Source organism: Hibiscus syriacus, unplaced genomic scaffold, assembly GCF_006381635.1.
Source record: "Hibiscus syriacus cultivar Baekdansim isolate YM2019G1 unplaced genomic scaffold, ASM638163v2 tig00111522_pilon, whole genome shotgun sequence".
Lineage (NCBI taxonomy): Eukaryota > Viridiplantae > Streptophyta > Magnoliopsida > Malvales > Malvaceae > Hibiscus > Hibiscus syriacus.
In genome coordinates this window covers 292,054-313,895 of record NW_024063112.1, presented here as the reverse complement: position 1 = coordinate 313,895, position 21,842 = coordinate 292,054, and the positions used below count along the sequence as shown (strand labels likewise).

The 21,842-nt window shown below is 38.1% G+C and overlaps 2 protein-coding genes and 2 pseudogenes across 2 annotated transcripts; 1 reads left to right on the top strand and 3 right to left on the bottom strand.

Annotated features, from left to right (window-relative positions):
- Positions 1-3,489: 3,489 nt before the first annotated feature.
- On the bottom strand, positions 3,490-4,355 carry LOC120164423 (annotated as a pseudogene).
- A 10,352-nt stretch (positions 4,356-14,707) lies between these two features.
- LOC120164438 (agamous-like MADS-box protein AGL62) lies at positions 14,708-15,536 on the bottom strand. The gene is made up of 2 exons (XM_039174161.1): positions 15,196-15,536; positions 14,708-15,103 (listed from the first exon to the last, which is right to left on the bottom strand). Exons 1-2 carry the CDS (start codon positions 15,517-15,519, stop codon positions 14,708-14,710), a joined length of 720 nt encoding a protein of 239 aa, XP_039030092.1. The 5' UTR covers positions 15,520-15,536.
- Positions 15,537-16,604: 1,068 nt separating this feature from the next.
- LOC120164437 lies at positions 16,605-17,578 on the top strand (annotated as a pseudogene).
- Positions 17,579-18,235: 657 nt separating this feature from the next.
- Positions 18,236-18,996, bottom strand: LOC120164422. Its single transcript, XM_039174156.1, has one exon. The coding sequence runs from the start codon at positions 18,956-18,958 to the stop codon at positions 18,296-18,298; it is 663 nt and encodes a 220-aa protein (XP_039030087.1). The 5' UTR covers positions 18,959-18,996; the 3' UTR covers positions 18,236-18,295.
- Between the last annotated feature and the right edge of the window lie 2,846 nt (positions 18,997-21,842).

Here is a 21,842-nt window from a genome sequence, read left to right as displayed (position 1 = left end):
AAGGGGAGCAAGGAAAAATTGAAGTGCTACTTCTGTGATGGTCCTCATTTGATCAGAGGATGTCATGAGAAGCGTCATCTTACAGCCATCATGAATAAGATAGAAGAAGGAGAAGTAGCAGAAGTTGGCGCAGGCACAAGTGTTAAAGCTACCAAGCCAGGGAAAAGACATAGTCCGATTAATGGGATCAATGCGGCCAAGCAAGGAACAAGACGAGACAAGGCTGTTGATGTCGAGGCAGTCGAACTCAGAGGAACACCCGATATGATTGCGAATGTCCAAGCAATCAAGACAAGGAAAAGACTTGGTGAGGCAACGTGTTCCAAAGTAGCCGAGTCAAGAGGCAAGGATAGTGCGACTACAAGTTCTTATGTAGTCAGCCCAGGATCGAAACATGACGAGACTGCGGGTGTCAAAGCAGTCGAGCACAAGAAGGGACCCAGTACGATAGCAAGAGATAAAGTCGTCAAGTCGAAGGTGCAGAGTGAGCAAGTCCGCTCACAGTATGCCAGGATGGAAGCATGGTCCAAGTTGAGGTGTCTCAGGCATAAAGGGACACTCAAGGAGTATGTGAGCCGATTCAGAAGACTAATGCTCAAAGTCCCAAGTTTGACTAAAGAAAATAGGTTCTTCACCTTCATGTTCGGATTAAAGCCGTGGGCAAAGAAAGTATTGGACCGAAGGGAAGTCAAAGAGTTGTCTAAAGCCTTGACAACCGCTGAGTCCATCAAAGAATTTGGAGTCAAGAAGAACAAGACTTACAAAGAAAAACCGAAAGTCGAGGGTAGCGACAAGAGATTCCGTGATGAAGGCAAGTCAGAGGATGAGGAATATTGTTCCTCGAGTGGCAGAGAAAATCCACTCAATGATGAACCAGATGGTGAGTCTGGGGAAGATGTGTGCAGTCTTGGCACAAGTTCGAGTGTCAAAGATTCTAAGACAAGGGTAAGAGTTGAGCAAACGAGGGGCGCAAACTTAAGATGCCAGAAGTGTTGCAAAATTACCCGAGGGGAGTCGAGTCATCCAAGGTGATGGATGAGCCCAAGATCGAGTTGTCCAGAGAAGAGGACGAACCCAAGATTGAAGAGGCGTTGAGAGTTGGCTCAATAAGGTTCATTTCTGCCAAGGCGAGTAGAATTCAAGTGCAAGAAGACTTGTCCGCGTCCAAGGCGTTTGCCAAGCATGTTAGCGTAAAGAACATGGCCTCATAGACCATTATAAGAGAAGGGTCGAAGCAAGGGCTTGCCAAGGATGTTCAAGTGGGGAACAATCTTTCAAAGACTAGTAGACAAGAGTCGAAGGGAGCCAAGACGTTGAGGGACAAGGCAACCACGGAGAAACTGCCCAATAACAAGTGGGTTTACAGGGCAGTGACTACGGACAAACTGAAGTTGTGTTCAGCTTCAGTTGGCATACTACAGTAACGAGAGCATAAATACTGCTGCATTGATCGAGGTGTGAAGACAGATTAAAATCAGTCTTTAAGTGGGATATTATTGGAAGTAAAAGTAAAAAAGGGTGGCAAAATTGGTGGCACCAAATTCCACCGAAAAGTTACACCAATTTTGTCAAAAAAGACAAGCCTCAAGTGTTGAAAATTAAAGGGTAAAATCTCATAATTAATCCCTGGACTTTAGGGTATTTACAAGATTAAGTCCTTAAGCTTCAACTACAAATACCCTAGCTCATTTAACTTCAAAATTATCCCAAATCATTTCTTTCTCCCAATACTAGAGAGCTTTCTTGTGAGTTGTGAGTGTTTTGTAAACACCTGCAAATTTTATCTCTTTAGTAAAAGATCTGCAACAGTCCGGAGACGTAGACAAAATTGGCTGAACTCCGTTATCAATTTCGGGTATTATTTTTCCGTTTTTATTTCGCATTCTCACTAATCTGGTTATAGGGAAATTACTCGTTTCCTCGTTTAATTCCCAACATGTTTCTGGTTAATCTACCAAGTCAAGCACTCCCATGATAAAAGAAAAGAATTTGACGAGAAAGATGATAATGTCTTTGTGAACAAACAAACTGATGATTTTATCATAAAATTTGGGAGGAAAGACCTTCCTCGTGTGTAGGAAGTATCTAAGAACTACAAGCATGAGGAAGAGGAAGAATAAAGTGGGATGGAAGAAAAAAACTAAGCATGATGAAGAACAGGAAGAAACACCTAAGAGGCTTGAAGACATGGAGTATGAAGGAGCAAGCAAACATGAAGAAGAGCAGGATGAAACAAGCAAACACGAAGAGGAGGAGCAGGAAGAAGTAAGCAAACACAAAGAAGAAGATGAGGAGCTAGAAGAAGTCCGGGGAGAGGAAGACATCAAGCACGACGATGAAGAGTAATAAACAGAAGTTACGGATGAAGAAGTGGAAGATGAAGGAAAAGGTAGATTCGACCACAACAGAATCCTCGAATTCATCAACTAATGCAAAGTCTGACATTTCAGAGAATAGGCCCAGGATAAATGCAATAGCTGAAGGGCACAGTTCTGAGTCTTCCACAAGTAAGGAGAAAACTGATTCAACTCAGTATGAGAAACAAGGTGGTGACAATGAATCCAGGGGAACAAGTGAAAGCTCAGACACTTACACCTCTAATGAGATTGTGGATGGAGGTCACAATGACCGCATCGATTCTTCTCACAGTACGCTTTCCCAAGAAGAAAAAGATGCTACTGTGGATCTGAGTATATTGCCAGATATTACAACAGAAGGGATCAACAATGAAGATATTGTTGCTGAATGAAAATCTGATTGAATGACTGTTCAATTATTGTGAAGTGCTTTAAAGTTGCCATGTTTTCACGCTATTTTGATACATACACTGATTTTAGAGGACTTCTACTATTTTTAGAGAATATGGTTTCAACTTTTAAGTAAAAAATGTAGACTATATTTGATGTTGTCGGTGGATGCAATTTGTGTAATTTATGCCAAGTTCCTCTAATAGGTCAATATATATCTGAAACTTGTATTTCCTGTTACTGATATGGCTTACTGCATGATCAAAACTAGCCTAGTCTGTGATAGCAAATCAAATCACTTTGATAAAAGTGTCATTGGCTTTCATTTAAAGGAACAATTTCAAATGTTTTATCCAATGAAAGCTTGTTTAGTTATCTTCATATGATATTCTTATCTAATGAATGTGAAAACTCCACTTACAATGAAGTTGATGAACATTTGATTGCATTGCTTATAGTTGCAGGCAACAAAATATTCCAATGACACCTATAACACTTGTAAATAAATTTACTTTCATTTGATACTTCCACGTGTCCAACATAGGATGCTTGGACAAAGTAAAACATATATATAAAATAAAAGATAGAAGTACCAAAAATTAATAAATTTCACTATACCACAAAGGGAGAATAATATGATGCATGGTCACTTCGCATATACAAAACTAAAAAAATCCGCTCAAAGAATGTTGTTAGTTATCTGCCAAAAGAACCAACCTAAATACGACAAAACCCCGCTATATTAAACGACAAACTCTTGAGTTTGCTGCCTCAGCTATTTCCTTAGCTTTCGAGAGAAAGATAGACAGGAGTCCACGCTTAGATTCATAGCTGCTGCCAACGCCACAAAAGATGTTGCATCCTCCGTACATGTCATATGATGTACCCCTACTTCCACTTCCATTCTACTGCAATTCCCCATGCCGTCAACCGTCGATGGCATCACGAATCCCCCGCTCGAAACGAATTCTGTGGGGGAGATGGCTACCCGAACCTGAAGTCTGACCTTGATCCGGATCCCACTCTTGAGTTGGAAAGTGACATTGAAGTTCTCAATCCGAAGTCACCGCTGCTTTGTGGGGTTATTGATGGGGTTGCTACGTTGGTTATCTTGTCCATGATGAATTTCCCTCTGTGTTTGGTGCTGATGGTGGAAGTGGCAACTGTGTTGGTTGCGTTTGTGGTGTTGATATCGTCGTGGAAGAGATCAAACCGGTATCTCAGAGCGTCGTTGAAACTAGACTCACGCCAGGCTTCGGGCCGACCCCAGAGTTTCCATGTTCCACAACCTGGACGGAGAATTAGCCATGCGCCTGGGTTGGATCGGGTGACCCTGTCCGAGCCAGGAGATGGCACGAAGGGTGTCACCATTGATGTCATTGCCACGGGAGAGCCAGAGAGGTTGTGGATTATAATCGACCATCCTTTTCGTTCTTTGGAGGATTGCTCTTTATCAGATTTCAAAGGAATTAGCCAATTCCTCCAAGTTTTTTATTCAGACAAAGATGATCTACAGTTGCACAAAAACACAACGCAAAGTCAAAACTAGTACTTGTTTTTTCTCCGAAATTTACAAATAAGCGAACCAAGACTAACCTTGATCCCAAGTTCTAGTCGCCGGAGTTTATGAAACCGAACTTGCAAATGAAGACAGGTTGTTTAAGACTATCTTGAACCTGGAAAACATGAGGACTACACTCAGGTTCCCCACCGAACAGGAACACAAATCTCGGGTCTGGTTTGGTTCTGACAGTTAAACACAACTGTGGAGATGATCCATTTCTTGTTGCTTCTATTAAGGTCTATAGCAATCCATCCATTGTGAACCATACAAGGTCTTGATTAAGCTTCACGTAGATCCATTGGCACTGTGACCTTCCCCAGTAACTTATTATAAGCCAATCCACAAGTGCTCCCATTAGGACCATAATAAACCTCGATAGAAACTTTGCACGACGAACCCCTCACGATTCTATCGATCTGAGACTTGCCAAGACTAAAACAAGCATCCATCTATTTCTGAGAAGAAGAGTTGTCATTGTCTTCTTGTGATACGATAAACGGGATCGAAGGCACTTTGTGAGGGAAGTTGTTGATTTTAATCTTGCAAAAATATGTAGAAGAGTGGATTATTGAGAGTGAGGTGTTTGTTGACGGTGGAAATTTAAAAGCCAAATTTCCAACCAGGATCCTTACAAAAGGGCAGGGATCTATTTTTGGAGTTTGGGTCATCATCTTCTTCTTCTTCTTCTAAGCAAAAAAGAAAGTTGAAGAGAATGAGAACGCAGGCTGAAGTATTAGCTGGGTTGCTGCAGAGATGGAAGAGACAAGTACGTAGAGGCAGTTGAGGGGTCAAACCACTGAGATTCAGCTTGTATATACATTTCAGTGAACGGCTAAGCTTGACATATATAGCCCATTAAAACCTTAAAATTTAACTAATTAATAATAGCCCATTAAAACTGAAAGAAAACAAGTCAAAATAGGATTAAAGAGTGTTCAGATTCAAGACTAATAGTGATTATACAGAAAATATGTATTGCATTTACAATGTATCAGCTGGCAATTTATACAATCTTGTACTGTTGAGCTGGCTTATAACTGCACAACAGTTATAATAGCCTAAATTAATTTATAACAACACATTAACAACCTACTAACCACTCTAACCGTCTCATGCATATAGTCACACTCTCATTCATACATACATATACTCACAGGTAAATATTCTAACATTCTCCCCGCTTCTTCAACTCCTTCCTTCATTGACACGATAGAACATGCACTTGATCTCTGAATACTTCAAACGCTCCCTTTGTCAATGGCTTCATGAACCTGTCTGCCACCTGATGACACGCTGGAACGTAGTTCACCTGAAGTTGTTTAACTGTAACTTTCTCACGAATGAAATGCACATCCATGTCTACATGTTTTGACAGCGCATGATATACTGGATTTGTACTTAAGGCAACATCACTTGTATTATCACACCAAATAACAGGAGTATTTCTACTGTCTACTCCTAGCTCACCCAATAATGAACTCACCCATGTAACTTCAGCAACAACCTCAGTAATACTTTGATACTCAGTCTCCATTGTAGATCTGGAGACAGTTTTCTATTTCCTCGAACACCAAACTATAGGACATGCACCAAGAAACACCACATGTCCAGACACAGACCTCCTGTTATCAAGGCGGCCACCCCAATCAGCATCAACAAATGCCACTACTTCAAGTGACTTGCTGCCAGTATCAGAAAATATAAGGCTAGTTCACCGTTCAAGCTAGGTATCGAAGTATCCTCTTCACTGCAGCCAGATACAATTCACGTGGAGCATATATACTGAGCTTCATTGTTTACACTAAACGCCACATCTGGTCGCGTGTGACAGACATATAACAAAGCACCAACAATGCTTCGATATTCTCGTGCATTTGTAAACAATTCTCCAGCTTCCTGAGTCAACTTTGGAGATCCTACCATCGGGGTAGCTGTAGGTGTGGCATGCAGCAAATTTGTCCTCTCTAAGTGTTCAATTATGTATTTCTTCTGAGACAACACCAAACATTCCTTACTGCGTTTGACTTCAATACCCAAGAAGTAGGAAAACTCCCCTAGATCCTTCAAGGAAAATTCCTGGTTCAAAGTTTGCACTACACCATCAATGACACGAGATGAACTGCCTGTAAGGATAATATCATCCACGTAAACAAGCACGTATGTACAAAAACCTTAATTATTTTTAACAAAAAACGACACATCAGCTCGAGATTCACTAAGGCCCAACCGAATCAAACTGGCTTTTAGCTTTTCATGCCAGTTTCTTGGCGCTTATCTAAGGCCATACAATGCTTTATTAAGTTTGCATACAAGCAAACTACCATCATCAACATACACTTCGAATCCGTGTGGCTGCTGCATGAACACATCCTCAGTCAAATCACCATTTAAAAACACATTGTTCACATCAATTTATCTCAAAGGCCAGTTCTTTGCAACTGCAATTGAAAGCACTTCATTCAATGTCTGAAACTTAACAACAAGACTGTAAGTTTCTTTAAAATCACAACCAGGAACTTGTGAATATCCTTTAGCAACAAGACAAGTTTTGTGTCTTTCAATAGATCCATCAGGCTTCTTTTTAACTCTAAACAGCCACCTGCAGCCAACAACTTCACGCCATGCATGCAGTTTAACAAGTAACCAGGTATTATTCCTTTACAGTGTAACAACTTCAGCTTGAACAGCTTCTTTCCAGCTGAAAATTTTGATTGCTTCATAAATGTCACCTGGAACTTCATTAGCAGCTACAGTCATATAAGTTTTTGGCTTGAATATGCCGCACTTACTTCTTGTTAACATTGTATGTATGTTCACTTGAGCATCACTCATATTTCCCGTATCAGCAGTATTATTCCATTGATTTAAGCCTTGATCATTACCCTGAGTGATGATAGCATGATCTTGTTCATCATCACCAGTATCTTGATCAGCATGCGAAACTTCACCTGGTGCTTGATGCTCAATGTCTGGCACACCACCTGCATCTTCTATCATTCTGGAACTAGAATTGACACCAGGTGAATTACCATGTGAACTACTGGAACTGCCACTACTGCTGACCATTGAATTATGACCAGCATCTTCAACTCCTCTTTCACTAAGCAAGTTACTTATGTCAGTCACAACTTGTAGTGAACTGGGACAACTCCTTATGTTAGATGTGGCAGTCACGTGATCACTCTTTCCTGCAAATAGAAACTGCATTTCATCGAACATCACATGTCTTGTTGTGTAGACTCTGTCATCTTCAGCTAGGCATTGAAAACCTTTGTGTTGCATGCTATAGCCTAAGAACGTGCAAGGCTTTGACATGAAATCCAACTTGTGCTTCAAATAGGGTCTCAAATGAGGAAAACAAAGACATCCAAATACTTTCAACTGCCCATAATCAGGTTTTTTATGAAAGAGTTTCTCAAATGGTGAAACTCATTGGAATACTCTTGTAGGAAGCTTGCTTATCAAGTGTACTGCAGCAACCACTGCATATGCCCAAAACTTAACAGGCATTGATGCTTGGGCAAGTAGAACTAGAGCAAGTTCTATCACGTGTCGATGCTTACGTTCGAGCACTCTATTTTGCTCTGAGGTATGTGGACATGTAAGCATGTGTGTGATGCCTTTCCTCAAAAAATGATTCGACAGCCTGCGATACTCCCCTCCCCAATCACTTTGAACAGCCTTTATAGGCAAATCAAACTGAATCGTGACCATCTGCTGAAACATCTCAAATGCATTAACTGCTTGAGTCTTATCTGTTAACAAATACAACAATAAATGTCTTGTGCACGCATCAACAAATGTTACATAGTACTTGTAGCCATTCGAGACAACATGTGAAGGTCCCCAAAGATCTGTAAATACTAATTGAAAAGGAGTTTCATACACAGTTGTGCAGAAAATGGCAACTTGTGGCTTTTTCTTAGGTGATAGGCAACACATGTTTTATTAATACTTGAAGGCAATATTACATTCAATTCCTTACAAACTTTTACTAGGCTATCATGCGAGGGGTGTCCCAAACGCTGATGCCACAAATCATACACAGTTGTAGACAACTGTGTTGCATAAGCTATAGTCTTAGAACTATCTTGAATCGATGAATCAACTGCAAAAGAGTATAAACCACCATCTTCATTCCCTCGAAGCAACACTGCACCAGTCCTCTTATCACGAACACAACACTCATGTGCATGGAATTCAAAGAAAATGTTGTTATCCCTAGCAAGCTTTGACTTCGAGAGTAAATTTTTGGTTATTCTTGGTACATACAGTAAATCAGTTAGTAACAATACGCGATAGGGTATATACAAAGGAGATTACCCAACATATTTAACATATAATGCAACACCATCACCAACAGTTAATTTACCTGGATTGTTGAAATCCATAAGTTGAGAGATATTCATGCCATCAGAAGTGACATGGTGAGTGGCTCCCGAGTCCACAATCCACTGCTCACGAGCTGCTTGTAATTTATGAAAACTAGACTTTTGACTAGCACCACAATCACATCCAACATTCTTGCTATTATTATTGGCAGCATAATAAGCAATACTTGACTCATTATTAGAGTAAGAATTACTATTAGTTGTAACTCCAGGAAAGTCTTCATCAAAACGGTGCCATCATCGATAAACCAAATGGCCATTTTTCACACAATTGGCATTACAATCGAGCTCTACCCCGTCCTCGACCAGCTGATCGACCACACGAATACGCCTGGCGAGATGCAACAAAACACTCATATTGATCTACAACTTTACTTGATATTTTTCCTTGAGCAACATGAGCAATCATAGGAAGTGACTCAAGTGGATCACAAAACCCAGCTAGTTGAGTCTCAACGTCCAACAACATGGTGTAAATAGCATCAAGTGATACCAATTTCGCATGGTAGTTATGACGGCCACAAAAGGTTGATATCGCGAGGCAATCCCTTCAAGATACTAGCAACTTGTACTGCCTGAGATACAACACTTCCATACGATGCTAGAGCATCACAAACCTCTTTAACTCTGGTAAGGTACACTCTCATTGATTCATCTCCCTTTTTGAGTGACTGGAGCTTGTAATGCAAGCTAATGACAACAGTTGTGGATCGGTTTGAGAAGAACTGAAGCACCGTGCTCCAGACTGCTGAGCAGTTTCAGCACCCATAAATTGAGACATCAACTGTTGACTGATTGTTGACAACAACTAGGATGCTAGAGTACTATCCTGCGCAATGAACTCTTCATACAGTTCATTCGATACATCTTCACCAGCTTCATTGAGTACTGTTTGTGATGGAACAGACATCGAGCTTGTGAGTAGCCTTTCCAATCTGTGGCTACGAACAGTGAGCAATACTTGCTGCTTCTATAGCAGAAAATTTACTTAATCAAGAATGACATTAACCTTTTTATTAGAGAATGTCTTTGTATTCCTCGACACATTCTCCATTGAAGAAGACAACCAATCAATATTCATGATGAATCCTTTTTCTTTTTTCTTGTTAAGTAGCGAGATCATGAGAAGATTGTCCGGATCGTGTAGTGAAAGATACCATGTTGAGATTCAAGAATAATGGTGATTATACATAAAACGTGTATTGCATTTACAATGTATCAACTGACAATTTATATAATCTTGTACTGCTGAGCTGGCTTATAACTGCACAATAGATATAACAGCCTAAACCAATTTTTAACAACACCTTAACAACCTGCTAACCACTCTAACTGTCTCATGCATATACTCACACTCTCATGCATACATATATACACTCACAGGTTAATATTCTAATAAATAGCATCCATATATAGGATTAAAAACTTCTCCCCATACAAGAAAGACTTTCAGGGATTGATTGATATACAGATACACAAACAGGTGTATGAGCTGCATGCACACCTACATTCAATGAACAATATGCCATGCCCCAAAACTAGCCAAATCCTTTGTCGTTTTGTACTAAGTTTAACATAATTGAACAGAGAGGATGACCAATAAAGAGTTGGAGAGTAGGGGCAGGGGCAGTGGCAGTTCTAAAGTGAAATAGTTCACAGAATCACAACACAGCTTGGATACATTGGATGATGAATCCAACACAACACATCCGTCAGACAGCCCCATTCCATACAATATACATATTATTTATTTTAAATATGTTTATAATGATAAATTATTTTATGGACCTTTATCACCACATCATCAATGGTCCCAACCAATTAAAAATATACACATCAATCTTTTTTCCCATGTCATTCACACACATAGATTCTATTTTCCAAATAAATTGTCATTAACGCACATCAAAATTAAACCTAAATTTAAGCAATGTTTTTGGGTCTTCATTAATATATATATATAAAAGTTTATTATCTCTCTTCATCTAATTTTTCTTTTCTTTTAAAATTTAGCTTTTTGTCTCTATTCATTCAAGTTCTTTTTCATGACTTTCTAAATAGAAGCATCTAAAGTTTTCATTTATTAAATCATGATGGTCACAAAAAAAACTCAAGTTTAAAAACTTTGAAGCATTTAATGAGGCTAGGACTGATTTTTGGCATGACGTTTGGCTTGATGAAACGGGGCCTTTGGTTACTCACTGTATACTTAATAAAGACCAGCATCCGATCCCGGTGGAATCCATGACTACACCGTCCGGAGCATGGGACTGGAGAGATTGAGTGAGTGCGTTCCAGGACGTATTTGCGAGAGAATAGCCGCGGTTTTGCGAGATGCTTGTGGTAGTTGGGTTTTTGGTTTCAGCCAAAGCCTCGGTAAATGCTCGATTTTGATGGTGGAACTTTGGGTGATACATGATATTTTCTCCTATGCCTGGAACCTAGGTTTCAAGAAGGTAGAGGTTGAATTGGACTGTCTAATGGCAGTGGAGGCAACCACTTATAAATCAAGCATTGGTTGCAGAATTACGATAGTCGAGCTGATTATAAAACTATTGAGAAAGGATTGGGAACGAAAATCAGCCATATTAGTCGGGACGGTAATAAATTGGCCGATAAACTTGCTTGCCTAGCCAGGGGAAAGACGATAGGAGTAGTGATCCACCAAGCTCCTCCGACAAGGATTGTTGAGTTAGTTACACAAGACCAAGCTTTCATGAATTAGTTACTGTATATGCTTTGTATTAAAAAAAACTTTGTTACATCTTTAGGCCAACAAAAGTAGTTAACAACCTGCTTCGAATGCATCCATAAAAATCAGGTCAAGTGTGGGATTGTATTTAAATGTTAATGACTCTATCAACATTTTAGTGCATCTGCCTCAATTCAAACTAGATTAACATTATGACGTAGTGGAAAGAGTCCATGAAATAATTTATCATATGCCTTAATCCAAACTAGATTAACATTATGACGTAGTGGAAAGAGTCCATGAAATAATTTATCATTTATAATATATAATTTAAATCAATCCAATCAAATGCAACTATAACATTAACTTACAATTTAAATCAATCCAATCATATGCAACTTTAACAGTAACTTACAATTTAAATTTAAAAGGTCAAGTAATATAATGAGCTTACTAATGTTAAGATTTTGGGCTTATGTATTATTAATAACAAACTTTATAGTTTTTGGCCCAATAAGATAGACGGGTAAATTATTTAGGAAAATAGGGCAAATAGAAGTTTATTTTAGGATTATAGTGTTTATGAAACCTATCACGTCGAGGTGACGAGTTCGTTGAAGTGACGAGTTTTAATAAAATATATTTTTTTATTAAATTTTATCACATCAAGATAAAAAGTTTGAATTAAAAAAATATTTTTTATTAGAACTCGTCACTTCGACATGACAAATTCTTTGTTATTGTAAAAAAATACCATAAATCTCAAAATAAAAAATTTGTAAACCGTATTGGACCAGTTTTGCCAACTTTACATTTGGGATAGCGGAGCCTCAAACCACATACATTTGGGTAGCATTTCTTCGGATATATAAGGCCTCGGCCTCGTTTTATCGAGTTTGCAACTTTGTTCACACGAAACCAGCCAAAATTAAAAGCCCATTATCAAAATATCTATCGTAAAAGCACTCTCATTCACTTGGACCGTCCTTGTGTGTTTATAAATAAATAAATAAATATATATATATATATATATATATATATAATTGGGTTTTTATTAAAAATATTTCTCATTTAATTATTAGTTTATAATTTGAGACCTATTCAGTATTATTTATGGAATTTTTACCCATTTCGATCACGTAAGACGAAAGTAATTTCTATATAAAAAAAACGCATTCCACCTTTATTGATGATGAGGATGTCGTACACGTTTTTTTTGGAACAACAACAAAACTATATTCTCATATGTAATGAGATAAGGGGAATGTAGGGTAGTAGGCTGCCCCTAACGCCAGGTTGAGAACAGATTCCGTGGGAGACCTCCGGCAATTAGAAACTTAAAAATAAATATAAAATGCAATGCATGTATAAATAAATAAATAAATAAATACATAGTTGAACAGTCTTCATATGCACGTCTGTAATGAGAAGTAATCCCTGCAAATAAATCCCTGCGTAAAAATCTTTGAATATAGACAGAAAAGTTAGACCCGACTAAATTTAAAAAAGAGGTAACCTGAAGAGAATGATACACAGAAGTCAACGATAGCAAGTTACGGGAAAGAATAAAGTCAAATGGGTAAGGAAACACTACTCCGCTACCCTAGTTCTAAGCCTTCATAAATTCCAATGACAGTAACGTATATAAAGTAGAAGTCATGGAAATTACTACAAAGGCATTAAAAAAGAAGACAGAGATGTTACACCCTATATTTGTGACCCGCACTACTCGGCTACCCTGGTCTTAACTCTCCATATTTTCCTATCAGAGGTCATGTCCTCGGTAAGGGCTAAATCATTCAAATCAAATCTCAAGCAGTCTTCCCACTTCCGCCTTGGTCGTCCTCTCCTTCTGGCACTGTCGACTGTAATCGACTCTACCCTCCTGACCGCATCCGACGGTAGTCGCCTAAGGACATGCCCAAACCACCGTAGTCTTCCCTCTCTCAATTTTTCGGATACAGGCACCACCCCCAAGGACATCCTAATAGCAGAGTTTGGTGTCATGTCCCACAGAGTCTTATCACATGTCCATCGAAACATTCTCATTTCTGCAGCCTCCATCCTCCTTACATGATCCTTCTTGATTGCCCAACATTCTGATCCATACAGCAGCGCTGGTCTTATTGCTATTCTATAAAATTTTTCCTTAAGCTTTAGAGGCACCTTCTTGTCACACAAAACTCCAGTAGCTGCCCTCCACTTTAGCCATCCCGCCTTTATACGGTGTGTAACATCATAATCTATACCCCATCTTTATGTATCATAGACCCTAGGTACTTGAAACAATCATTTGAGAGGAGAACGTGTCCTTCTATGCATACTTCTAACTCACACACATAAAAAAAATATTTTTTTTCCTTATTTTTTAATAAACAATTGAAGTTCGGTTTAGAAAATGAAATAATATCCATAGAGCTGTTTCCGATGCATGTTATTTTTTCATGTTAATTATTGTCCAAATCTATCTTTGTTGTACTACTTAAATTCCCTTGGTATGATTAATCCATGATTTTGTAGGTTATCAAAATCTTTAATCTTTAAGTAGAATTACAATGCAACTAAATGTATGCGTTTGATCTTCCAAAAGAGCATCGCTTTAAAGGATTAGTTCCCCTAAACTTGAAAACTCCAAAATCTTATTACATTGATTCGTGATTGATGAACCTCAGCCACATGGTGAAATTAGTAGCATTTAAGGCAAGTTCATCATTATGGATATCCACAAAATCTACGGACAGTTTAGACAACGTTGTTGTCTCAAAATGATGCCCTGTCACCAAACGGTAAAGATTCACTTTGCTTGCAATATCATTTCATACCATCTTTGGATAAATTTTGTGGTTCAACATCATCAGATGAAAACAAAGAAACATACAAGAGAGGTTCAAAACGCTTTCTGCTATCTTTCCGGGAGCTATTTATGTTCAGATTTTATCTTTGTTTAAATCGAACTCATTTAGTGGTACTATGATTTAGCTCTAGTATATATATATTTTTTTATAGAGATTTAGCTCTAGTATTTTGATTATCAATTCATTTGCTTTTTGTATATTATAGTAATTTATTCTAATCATAGTTATGCAGTAAGATTCGAACTCAAGGTATGACATGTAGAAGATAATTATAAACCCAGAATTTGAAAGGAAAAAAAAAAAACGAAGATGGGAGTTTAAAAAATATTGGATTAAGTTCATAACCAAATTAAATACAGACATGATGAACCAATATGAAGGCCAAAAATACATACATAAAACCAAACACACTGTAACTGATTTCTTTTTTTATTCCAAAAGAAAGTAACTTAAATTACTTAGAAGAATGAATGTCCAAATCCAGGAGGACAAGGATTGTATCCTTCGGGATTGAGGTTGAAAGTGAATCCTGGAGGTATCATATTGGGAGGAGGAGGATTGTATCCCTGAGGCATCATGTTCACGTCCATTTCAATGTTATCGGGAAACACCCCGGCGGCGGCGCTCGAACTCCCCATGAACAACTGCTGGGAGTTGGTAGTCTGAATCAGAAGCTTTTCCACTTGCTTTGCAACGTTCTTTTTCAACTCTTCCAACGCCGATTTCAGCTGCTGGAGTTGCGGCAGGCTAAGTTCCTCGACCGGCGCCTCCCACCAGTACTGCCCTTGGCGCGCCCTTCGCATGTGGTTGAGCTCCTCGCCGCGCCTTTTCTCGACTTCGATTTGGCTAGTCAACTGAAACAGAAAAAAAACGACTATTAATCAAATCAACAATCAAACAAAACAAAACAAATAAAATAAAAGTAGTATCGGGTTTATAATCAAACCTCAGTGAGTTGCATGTTGAGTTCACGAGCATGAGCATTTCGATGAGCCTCCATGATATGCAAAGTGCCAGAATTATCCTGAGCTTGAGGGTTGCCGTTGATGTACCGGCCGATAACGTTGCCGATCTCGGGGTGACCAAAGGAGAAAACTTTGTTCCCCGGTGAGAAGACGATGATACCAATCTCAACACCACACAGAGTACAAAGTTCACTGGCCTTTTTGAAAAGACCCGAACGCCGTTTCGAGAAGGTCACTTGGAGATTGCTATTGTTCTTCATCTTCACCATCTCCACCTTCTGACGGCCTAAGCTTTTCTTCCCCATAATCTCCAGAAATTTTCACAGTGAAGGGAATTGCAATTGATGGAGAAGGAGAAGGTTAGTATTTATATGGGGAACAAGATAGGATATTTACACTTTGAGCTGTCCATATTTACTATGTTTTATGTACAATTATTGCTGTCCTTTGCTTTAATTAAATTATATACTATATTTTCTATTTACAAATATGGGAATTAAGTCACCCAAAATTAAAAAAATATATATAATGTAACTCTCCATCGCTGCGTTTAATCACTTTCCCATTTCATCATAATAAAAATCATGTATACAACTCAGAAATTTTCTTGGTCTTAATGTCTTGTGACAAAATATTGTTGTCATGTGTCAATGAGCAGTAGGTAGGCTAGTTGGTAATACGTAATTTAGTTCAAGTAATCCACGTATGTTGAGTCGAATAGTAAAAAGAACTAATATTCCTTAAATAAAATTTCGAAAATATACACCAGTATGATTTATATTTTTATATCGAAAGGCAAACAAAACAGAATCTATTTGAGGATCAGCAACAGCAGCCCGAGGCAAACTCTCTAAGATTTTGGAAGAGCCCTTTGATAAATATGCTGTTGATGAAGTTATGGAGATGAGATTGCAAGTGATTAACATGCAAAATTGGTTTGAGGATGATTCTTGTTGGATCTTAAATGGAATAAGCCCAACAGAGTAGAAGGAAAGATACATTTTCATGAAAGTGCATGGGAATGGGATAACATGCACATAGAGAATTGTTAGACTGATGCATGTAAAGGTGGTTAGTCTGTTAGGTTGATTAGCTAAGTCAGTTAGTTTGTTAGGTGGTTAATGGTTAGCTAAACCATTGTTATAAAAGCAGTGTACTAGCTAATATGAATCAATGCAATTCTTTACTGTGTATATTTTCTGTTATACACACTTCTCAACATGGTATCAATCGCCATAAGTCCTGGAGAAATCGTTTATGCTGTAAGAAGTTTCGGTGTTCATGGTTGCTGCTGATTCACAGTCGCTGCATGGGGTTCGTCCTCCTCTTCATCCGTTACCGCCGGCTTCTGTTTCCATCGCCGCTTAAAATGGAAGGCCGTTGGCGTACGATGACTAAACCGTTTCATGCTGTCAGACAAACGAAGGGGATTCATATAGTGGAAGATACCGCTGCATCACACCAGGGAAATACTGAAAAAGCAAGAATCAGTGAATGGGTTGCTCATGAAAATGCCATATTTGATGTATGATGGATGAAGGATGATAGTTACATTTTAACAACTTCAGGGGATCGAACTAAAAAGGTATGGGATGCTCAGGAAAAGAAATGCAATGGAGTCTTAATGTTGCACACAGGAAGTGTAAAATGTTTGAGTTCTCATTCTACTAATTCTGATCTAGTTGTTTTTGGTTTGAGAGATGGGTCCTTTGCCATTTGGGATCTAAGATGCAAGATCAACTCCCGAATTAGAAGTGATGAAGTTTGCCTTGCACCAACTATTCTGGTCAAAGGAGCTCATCCTTCATCTCAAGCAAGGCGGGGTAGACGTGGCAAGCCTGCTGTTGTAACCATTACTTCAGTTCTTTATCTCAAAGATGACATTTCCATTGCAATGTCTAGAGCTGCAGACAGCGTTGTGAAGTTCTGGGATACAAGGAATCTGAAATCCCATGTCACTCAGGCATGTCCCCAACCAGAGGCTGCATCTAAAAAGGGTATATCTAGCTTGTCCCAGGACTCAAAAGGAGTGTTTCTAACAGCATCATGCATGGACAACATGATATACTTGTATAATATAGTTCAGCTTGATAAGGGCCTAGTGCAAACTTTCTCTGGATGCCAAATAGAGTTTTTTTTATTTATGTGAAGTCAGCAATCAGTCCAGACGCAGACTACATACTAAGTGGTTCCAGCAAAGGAAATGCTCATATTTGGAAGGTGAACAAGCCTCAAGCGGAGCCTATCATCTTGAAGAATCACCATGGTGAACTTACTGCAGTAGATTGGTTCCCATCTAAGATGGGGAATATGGCAAAGCTCGATTATCTCATATCAAGAACGTTTCAATTTAGATGTTACTAGGCGTGTTTTTTTTTCTCGTGATATCTAGCTGTTACTATTCTAAAACATGGGCTTTGTTAGCTCAAACAGGAGTTTGTATGGATTCTACAAAGAATTCTAGGTGGACAACTTTAACTCTTGATTAGAAAAAAAAGTATGTCAAGGAACCTTGTAAAAGAGGGTGAAGAAGGAAGAAATGAAGGTGAATAAGAAGAACGAAAGGAAGCATTAGCACTTTCGATTCAAAGTGAACGGAAGGAAGCATCGACACTTTCGATTCAAGAAGAACGAAAGGAAGCATCGACACTTTCGATTCAAGTGAACGGAAGGAAGCATCCGCACTTTCGATTCAATTGTTCATCTTTTCATCAAGAAGGAAAAGTAGAGGGAATGTTAGGTTGCTGTCAAAAGGAGAAAAAGAAGAGCAGGGGGAATGTTAGACTGATGCATGTAAAGGTGGTTAGTCTGTTAGGTTGATTAGCTAAGTCAGTTAGTTTGTTAGGTGATTAATGGTTAGCTAAACCATTGTTATAAAAGCAGTGTACTAGCTAATATGAATCAATGCAATTCTTTATTGTGTATATTCTCTGTTATACACACTTCTCAACAAGAATTGATTCACAACAGATAATTGGTGCATCAGCAAAATCTAAACATTCTTCTCCCTACTTTGTTTTGTTTCTTCTCTTTACAAGCACCTACATTGAATTAAACTGACCAGACAAGAACACAGACAGTTCAAGCTCTTGACATCAAATTTCCAATAACCCCAGCAGTGAGAGCAGTGGGATCCCCAAGCACAGCAGATATCACAAATTGCAGAGCCAAAACAGCCATCTCACAACATTTCTTTACCTTCCCTTTACTCCTTTTATGAGACGTTTGAAGTGTATTTTTCAAGCTTGGAATTCTTGTCTCCAGTTTCCTAACACATGCAACATGCAAGTTATACTTTTTGCAATCTGACCTGTAACTCCAGCTCCTCCCTTTACGTCCACACCTATGGCATACTGCTATCACTTTCCTGTGCAGATACAGATTCACTTCTCCGTCGTCTAACACCATCGGTAGCTTTGCACAACACGGATGAAAATCAAACCCGCATGATTTGCAATGGTAAATGAAACCGTTTATATCCTTTTCACAGGCATTACAGTAACGAGGGGTGTCACCGGGCGACCTGTAGAAGAACTGAAAGGAACATTTGGTGTAGAAAGGGTGGTAGATCGAAAGAGAAGGTATTGCACAGTGCATGTGGAGATCGAAGTCACAGAAGGAACATCGGTAATGCGAGCCTATGCCGACTTCCTTGCAGCCATCGCACTTGAATGGAACTTCAGTATACTCGAATTTTAGTATGTGTTGGGGGTGGCTGAAATGGGAAATCTCATTGTATTTCATGGCCTTTTTCTTTCCTTTTTTTCTTCTTCTTCTGGTGTGGCCTCTAAAGAAACAATCTGGATGGTGATTTATAATGGTTAGAAAGTTTGCATTTGTTCTTTGTTTTGTGATAAAAGAGATAAATTCAACTGAGATTCTCTGGTAACTATGGTTAGGCTACTAATTAGGGTCATGCAGTTTATGGCTTGCAATTGAAGCCAAGTGAGGAATTATGCTTGGAACTGGTGGCAATGGACCAATGGTGGTAAGTGCTTGTACATAGGAAACCCTGATGTTTAGATAGGAAAGTCCAGACATAAGGCATTTATGTTCATGCCCCATATAAGAATATGAATATATATATATATCAGCAACATTATCAAAGTCTAAGGATCCAAAGAAAAGACAAGAATCTTAGCATCTTTAAAAGATGATTTCAAGACATAAGAAACATTATCAAAGGAAGTGATGTAACATGGTTGAATTGAAGAAACTTAAGAAGGAATGTTTCCATCCTAAGTGGTAAGCTATACATGTAGATGGAATGGGAGATGTAATGCTAAAAGGAATAAAAGCATAGCCATGAGTCTTGAGACATAGTTGAGGAAGATGATTTTGAGGATAATATATTCTTTATTCAATTATTAAGGATGACATATGAGAACAAATTCTCAGTTTTTCAAGGTCAACATATATGCAAATTTCTTTCGGATTAAGTGATTCTATATGCTCCTTAGCTTATAGAAAAAGAATTTATATATTTCCATCTGTATTACTGTATACTCAACATGAGTGCCATAAGTTGTATGATTGGCATCTTGCCTCCATGTTGATGTGGCATTCGATTACATGGAATTTATTCTATACTATGCCATCTTTCCTGCTCAAAAATCAATGTCAATAGTACAGAATATACAAGAAAAAGGAATATAAGCATCAGATATTTATAGAAACCATACAAGAAAACGTCATTATAGTATTGGCATTCTCTTTGGTGAAGTCATCGTCTAAATCCCCAGCCATCTCATTCTCTGCACTTGCAATAATGGAGGAAGTGGCTTTCTTCTTCTTTTATCCACACCAAACGTCATTATAGTATCTGCATTCTCTTTCGTGAAGTCATCGTCTACATCCCCAGCCATCTCATTCTCTGTACTTGCAATAATGGAGGAAGTGGCTTTCTTCTTCTTTTATCCACACCACAGTGTTTCTTAACATTACATCCCTCCTTTCTCTTGCTTGCCATATGTTCATGGCTGCTGAAGATTGTGTCAGAAGTATGGATTACAAACATAACTGCTCTTAAGAATTCCTTGTAGCATCTACAAACTCAGATCTCAACTAAGAAAGACACATCTACAAAAAACTGTCAAACTTGTAAGGTCAAAAGGTTACTTATCCATTGTCTTGTTTAAGGACTCGATTGGATGGGAGGAAAAAGATAGGAACATAATCATCTTTTTAAAAAGTTGAGACTTTTCTTTTTATGAGTATTTCTTATCATTTTCCTTTTCGTTTATAACAATTAACAAATGGATAATATCTTTTACAAAGAGAGTGATAGTATTAAGAAAATTATGTAAAATAATATATAATTTAAATGATGAATAATTTTTTAACATTATATACTAAAAAGATGATTTTTTTCATAATTAAAGTTTTTTAAAGATATTATGTGACATTTGAAACACAAATACTCCTATAATGTTAACTAAGAATTTATAGAAAAATGTTTTTAAATCAACTTTCAATCGAGTTAAATGTCACCTCAAAAGTTTTACATATTTATACAAATTTTAATTTTAATCTTTATATGGATTTCATCATTAAAATTTAAAAGTTTGAATTTTTCACTGAAATTTTGTTATATATTTTATTATCATTGGACTAATAAATCTTTAATGGTTAGTGACATTGTAACACACTAAATCCGATTGAGCTTAAAGTGCAATACTGGGCCGTTAAGGTAACCCTTGAATTTCAAAACATGTTCATTTTTTTTTCAAACGTATTAAATGGTATCATAATAAAACATAAATAACTGTTATAAAAATATTTTATAAAAATCAGAACTTCGTGACTCATAATTTAAAACAAAATAACACATCTTGAAGTTTACTACTCAAATACATAAGTAAGGTCCTATGAATACACATGCCCACTAAAGCTACAGTACAATACTCTGTTGGAGATGTTGGAAACCCTACTGCGGCAGTGCTCCACGAACTGATCAAGCTACAAACCTGCCAACGGAAACATCTGAAGGCTAAGCTTACAAAGCCCAACAATATAATCACTAATCTAGAGCAACATAAGAGTTTAATAAACATAAGCATGCTGGAGACATGATACTAAGCAGTACATGCATGCATGACCTAGATCATGTGCTCCTTACTTAAGACTTTATTGCTCTATCACTGAAGTAGGAGTCTCATGCTTCCCTTAATCCTCTACTAAGGGCCTCGCCATGAGTACACCTGTAAAGGGTCTCTAACCCTAACCACTGAACAATGTTACACATTATCTAAATGTGACACTGATACTCATGTGTATTATCTGAATGCAAACCTGACATGCTATGCATTATCTAAATGCAAATTTAACATATTGTGCATTACCTGAATGCAAATTTGACTAGTATCTAGTCTCACATAGCTCTCAAACACTAGTTACTAAGGAAACCTTGGTGTCACATGGCATCGACTTAATTACCACAAAAATACTGAATGATCTTTTGGTCCTCACATAGCCATCATGTAGATCACTGAGGGGAACTCGGTGTCATGTAGCATTAATACAATTCCCACACAAACTGAAGCACTGGCTTGATCTCACAAGCCTTCAAGCCAAGCTTTAACATACCTGACATACTAATCTGATGGGACTATACATGCATGATTGACAC